Genomic DNA, 6,425 nt, shown 5'->3' on the forward strand with positions numbered 1-6,425 from the left:
GCAACGCGTAAAAAGACAGTGTAAGTCATTATAATCCGTAATTATGTCCCTACTGGATGCAACAAATGCCTCGTTTGTAATGGGTTTTAATGTTTATGTCTCGTCGCTCCGGCCGGACACGGTATGTGAGGGGCGTAACATTTCCGTCACACGCTTGAGGTATTCGGCCAATCACAACGCACTGGATAGCTGGGCAATCAGAGCACACCTCGCTTTTCAGACCAATGAGCTTTGTAAAAATCGACAAAAGGCGGGGCATAGAGGAGAAACAATAATGTACAGTATGTGGAAAATAATGTGTTTTTTAACCTTAAACCGCATAAACACATTTCATTACACCAAATAATGTTCTTTTTAGCAACATCATATGACCCCTTTAAAATCACTTCTTCTGTTGTATTGATGCCTTAGAATCTCTTCTGCTGTTAGCAAATTTGGCTTCATTTAAATAGACATTAATCTGTGTTGTTAAATATGTTCAAATAAAGATTTGGTGTAGACATGGTCTTTTGCTTCAAGTATTTGAAACATGAACAAGTTTAATATGTACCATGACCAACATAGAAATTCATTGCTGCAAAAATGTGTAGTCTTTCCTCAGATGACCCTTCTTGAATAAAATGCCTTTTAAATGATTATCAGTTCACAATATCTGTTCTGCCACTCAGATTGCTTTCTTCTAATTAGTTTTGTAAAGTCTTTTCAATATTTTCTAAATTACTTCTTCATGCAGATTAACAGGGTAATGTACAATCAGTAAATTACATTTGTTATGCATTACAACTCAAAGAATAAGCTTGTCAGGATTTTTCACTAAAGGAAGTCAAAACTAAAGTTTAGGATCATAGAAATGTTTTTTTTTTATTTTTTTTTTAGATATAGGCGTATGTATGATTAACAGCGTTTTCAAATGTTTCAGTAAACACAAAAGTGAGATTAGTTGTGCTAAATGCGCAATCGCGAATCGATTTAGGATAGTTGAAGGTTCGCTTTGACAAGCCTTAACCGATTGCGCCCGAAAATTACTAACAGCAGGGTCGGAGTGGGACCATATTTTCAGCCTGGGAGTGTTTAATACCCAATACTAGCCCACTTATGCGTTTCAAAAAGAAAATGCAGATAGATAACAAATGACACACTAAACTTCTTAAGCAAACCTTCTGCAACCAAGCTTATGAATAGGCACAGCTGAAGAATACACCATACAAATTCGATAGTCAATCAATTAAAATGATGAATATCAGACAGCAGTATGGATTATGCTCTTCTATAAAATATTACACCACTGTATAAAAACCTTTTTCTTGTTTTTATGACTTTTCTATCCTAATCTAAGATACTTAATAAACGGAGTAAAATGTAAAATAGAGCACTGCCACAGTAACGAATGCTCTACAGCAGCTGATGCCAGACAGAGGTATTTTGGCACCTGTTCATTTGAGAGGATTAAGGAAAGGAGACTAAGACTTGCTCTAAATGGATTAGGTCACACTGATCTTACCCTCAGGCACCTGTGCTGCAGATGGACACATTTAATGCTTTACGCTCATGCTCTTTTTCAATGGAATTAAAACAAATGTATATAGACTATTACAGTTAAAGCACTTGTAGCATAGTTAAAAAGCATTTGCCAGTCCATATTATAACACTAACCAGATGACCTCACACTCACCCATGATTCAGCAATATTCAAATGTATTTACATAATCATAAACTATGTAAATATTTTTTCTTTCAATTATTAGAAATCCATATGTGAAACTGTATAATTACGCAAGTCCTCTCTCCTGAAATACATTACATAGAGGCTGATTGTTCAAGATATGCCTTACTGTGTGTGTGGATAAAACATGTTTAGCTGCATATGACAGCACTGATTATGATAAACAGGGTGGATCATGGGATTCATACTTACGTGAGATCCTTGTAGCATTAAGCACAGAATTCCATTTTACACGTTCATACCTCACAGCATTTTTTCACATAGCTCACAAGAATGTACCATTGTAGAATCAGGGATGATGAATATGCCAAGTAAATAATAACACAATGCTTAGTCATGTAGTGTTGTTGCTTTAGCTAATTTAAACATGGGCTGAGTTTCCTGAAGCACTTAGTAGATTGTCAGTCACACATAATGCACGTTTCCCAGAATCACTGATATCTACAATAAGTGAAAACATTTATATGTAGCCAAAGTCTCAGACTGCTCATAAGTTCATCTATTGAAACAAAATGGTGGTATTTTAATCCACATTTATTAGCTTTGAAGCCATCTTTATGATGGTAGACTCAAAAAGGTTGACAATTAACTTATAGATATACACATTCAAGAAATACATGGTTGGACTAAAAATATTGACCTGTCTTGCACTACACAGATGTTTATCCAAATCAACTATGATGATCTGAGAGAGTTACTAAAGATTCATGAATTGTTGATTCATAGCTTTATTAGTTCACAAAGTTTTTTTCTTTTTTTAATCCAAATCAAAAACTATATTAAAATGAGAGATCATCAGAGAGAAAGTCATCGATCAATAAAAACTAAATAAGTTGGCTTTAAACAATGAAGCGGAGAGCCTACAAGTCAAACTTTTTAGCACACAAACAAAACAAGATGTCATGTTTATACGCTTCATCTGATGTTCAGTTAAAGATCGTTTGGCAATTATTTTAGCATAATCATCTTTCACTGCTCAATACTGTGATTTATATGTTAATTTTAATGTATAGATTTTCACAGAAAACAAATGCAGCTCGAGGCAGAAAATTCACATTGTGTGTAGACAAACTACCCTCAGAAAATGTACTGCATAAAACCACTAGCTAGTTTTAAACTCGTACCAAAACTTGCCAATGCCAAGAGGCATGTGAAAACTAGGATTTATGCATTTAATTTCAGGGCCTGATCTACCCTAACAGATTTAATACCAATTACATTTATAAATCAAGACGGAAACATTTAAAAATCCTAAACAGCACTTGGTAAACAAGAATGTAATGAACCATAGTTGCATGTCTGTAACAATATAATATGTAGTAGTCTGTATTAAGTGCACATCACCAATAGGTTTCTTAATGCTACAAATGCTACTTAAAGCTCATCTACTCTAAAATATAATTGTAATAAATAAACAGTCACATAGTGCAAAACTAACATAATGTGCTCATCCGCTGTATTTCTACAGTAAAAATAAATGCATAACTGAGATAAAGGAGCGAAAATGCATTTTTCAAATAATCAAGCCCTTAAAATACTGAACGTCAGACAAATTGTGCATGTTGCAAGTTTGTGTTTGGCATCTTTGACATGAGAAAGACTCTGACCAGCCCCTGAGTTTTTAAGGTCCAAAGCTGGTGCTCTGAAGGCAGGGTCCAGGGTGAACATGATGACCAATCATGTCTGAGCCAGGTGAAGCTCCTCCAGACCATCTTTACCCACGTGGTAGCGGGCAAGATCCTTCCTGGTTACCAGTCCCACAACCTTCACATCCAAAGCACAGGGAATTCGAAACTGATTACCTTACTGGGAACGAGCAATATTCTGAACGATATATGGCAAATTTTGACTGATACAATAAGCTGTTAATTATTTCGTTGTTATTACAGATAACCGGTAAATGGTCAATATTCAAGTTTCTTCAATAATAGCTTAAAATAAAATAAATTTAAAAAAAAATGATAAACATTATTTTATAGCACTTTTCATATAGTTTTCAAATCTAAAGTGCAATATAACAGACATAAAATAAACAATATTTTTCAATATCAAAAAATATTTATATCAATATACTCAAAAGCAACTTTAAAAAGATGTGTCTTGACTCACCTTTAAAAAATATTAATACCTGAAGACTGTCTAAATTTAATTAAAATCTTTAATATCTGCCAACAGTGATTAATAATACTACTAGTGTTGTGCTAACATTTTGTGCATCCCTAAAGATTAGCTGCAAGTTAAAAGCAGTAACTGAACCACAATAAAACAATAGTGATACACTTACCCTGTTCTCATTATCAACCACCACCAGATGTCTCAGTCCTAGCGCCCGGAACAATTTAAACACACGGGGGAGTGAAGTCTCCTGAAATGAAACATCAAAGACTAGGGCTGTGTATCACCAGCAAAGTCACGATACGGTACGTATCACGATACAGAGGCCACGATACGATACATATCACGATGCGGGAGTGCACTAAATTTCACCTCAGCAGAATTTAGTAAAACAGCTGTTTATTAAACACTGCATACTATAGAGCCATTTCTAACTATTGGCAGAGCAGGCAGTTGACCTCTGCATTATGAAGGGCAATTAAGAGTTCTCAACTAATGCGCTGTCTTCTGTATCTAACGCACACACACGTTCAGTCACTCACACAGATCACGTTGCGGCCGCACTCAGACTTTCAGGAACAAACTTTTTAGCGCTGCCCCGCAATTTTATCAATAAAATAGCTTAATCGCTCAAGAGCTACATTATCTTTCTCAACAAGGAGCTGGTAACATCATTGTTTCTAAAGCAGTTAAAGCCACAGCTTCACTGTTAATAGAGAAACGCGGCAAAACAGTGGTAATTCATACATACACAGCCTCTCTCTCTCTCTCTCTCTCTCGTGTAAATAAACACTTGATGAATTACACTTTTCTGAGAATAGAATATTGAAGTGGAGATAACTAAACTTCAAGCTAACCGCTGTTTTCAGAAAGCAAGCGCGTTTATATTCAAATTAAGCGCGGTCCACTGCTGCACACGTGCCACAATATTGATACAGGACCAGCTGTATCGATACTCGTATAGTCAAATCCCTGTGACGATACATCGTCGTATCGAACACAGCACTATCAAAGACTAGACCGTTAATACTGCAGATGATTAAACCACATGCTAACTGAAATACACTTCCTGATGGTAGTTTTTACAGTTAATTTGTAAATGTCATGCAAGGATCGGTGTGAGTTATTTCAACTGGGTGTGACAGCAGCGTTCTATTTAAAGCTCTGATCGTTATGGCATTATCAATTTCCCATAAACTTGCCTAAATGGCATATAAATACAAAAATACTGTCAGTAGGCGGTTGTTGGCCTGTTAACTGACCTGAGGCACAGTGTATGGGGTCGGGTTCATGAACTCAGTGAGGTCCATCATGCACTCCCTCTCATCCTGAGAGACGTGGATGGACTGGATGGGGGGGAAACGTGGATATGCATCTCTGAAGTCCTTCAGCTGTAGCTTCCTTTGGCTGAGACGTGAAGACGCCCTTTCCACAAACACCTGAGACACAGACAGAGGGCTGAACTATTATAATCTGCTGTAGTAACAGTATTTCCTGACCGATGAGGATTAAAGTCCAACCAAAGTATCATAATTCAGTTTTTCAGACCTTATGTTTGAGAAGAACAATGAGCTGGGAGCGAAGAATAAGTCCACAGATTTTTCCTGGCTGTGGAAAGAAGACAAGCAAGTTTTAGATTTGATTAAAACTGAAATATGCTAGTAGGAATGACAGGACCTGAGGTCATGTTTTCATGGTTATGTCACCTCATCGTTCTCACTAGTATGGGCGACCACTGGGAAGCCGTTGTGAATGGTGGATGTGTTGCTAAGAACATCCACAATTCTCCCCACTTTCTCCACTCTGTTGAAGCAGGTGACCGGAGAGCTCATGACCTCTCTGTGGTGAAAACATCAACACGCAAATGACATTCACTTTATTATTTATATAATATTGTAATACTTATTAATATTTTGAAATATCTTTTATTTAGTAATTTTGTATTTGCTTTTATTATTATTTTTTAAATTTCTATTTATAAAAATAGAAACATAAAACATAAAAAAAACATATTTAATTTATATTTATTTCAGTTTTAGTTATTTTGCTTTATGTTACTTCAACAATTTCAGTAACTTCAGCCTATTTTATTTCAGTTAGTTGCCAAGGCAACATTTATAATTTTATAAGTTTTTTAAGTTTTTATTGGAATATTATACTTTATTTTATTTCAATTAATGAATTTTTTTTAATAGTTTTAGTAAACTATAACACTATTGCATTACACTATTGGTTGACTAATATATTGCCATAAAATTCTGTTTGGCTGATATGAGTTGGAAGCGGGACTTTTATTTTGACAGTGCTGAGAACGCATGCGCTCAGTGTCACAGGAGCAATCATTCTCCATCTTCATTAGTTTACAGACTTCATCAGTTCGGTCTAATAATTGAAAGGTAAATACTATAATACTTTTTACATATACTGTAGACATTCAGCAAATATGCATTTTAAAAGAGTAGTTCACTTCCAGAATGAAAATTCTGTCATCATTTACTCACCCTCCACTTGTTACAAACCTGTGTGAGTTTCTTTCTTCTGTTGAACACAAAAGAAGATATTTTGAAAAATGTTAGTATCCGAACAG

The 6,425-nt window shown here is 35.4% G+C and overlaps 1 protein-coding gene across 2 annotated transcripts in view; it reads right to left on the minus strand.

The window, feature by feature from the left end:
• Window positions 1-2,110: 2,110 nt before the first annotated feature.
• The window catches only part of LOC107738625 (H(+)/Cl(-) exchange transporter 7-like), a 22,029-nt gene continuing 17,714 nt past the window's right edge, over window positions 2,111-6,425 (minus strand). For both annotated transcript variants that reach the window (XM_016550402.1, XM_016550401.1), the window contains 5 exons: window positions 5,545-5,677; window positions 5,387-5,446; window positions 5,101-5,277; window positions 4,008-4,088; window positions 2,111-3,487 (listed from right to left, as the gene is read on the minus strand). In XM_016550402.1, the coding sequence (XP_016405888.1) occupies window positions 3,401-3,487; window positions 4,008-4,088; window positions 5,101-5,277; window positions 5,387-5,446; window positions 5,545-5,677 (538 nt within the window). In that variant the 3' untranslated portion in view covers window positions 2,111-3,400. The remainder of the gene's footprint in view (window positions 3,488-4,007; window positions 4,089-5,100; window positions 5,278-5,386; window positions 5,447-5,544; window positions 5,678-6,425) is intronic.

Source organism: Sinocyclocheilus rhinocerous, unplaced genomic scaffold, assembly GCF_001515625.1.
Source record: "Sinocyclocheilus rhinocerous isolate Xijiao unplaced genomic scaffold, SAMN03320098_v1.1 scaffold1155, whole genome shotgun sequence".
Taxonomy (NCBI): domain Eukaryota; kingdom Metazoa; phylum Chordata; class Actinopteri; order Cypriniformes; family Cyprinidae; genus Sinocyclocheilus; species Sinocyclocheilus rhinocerous.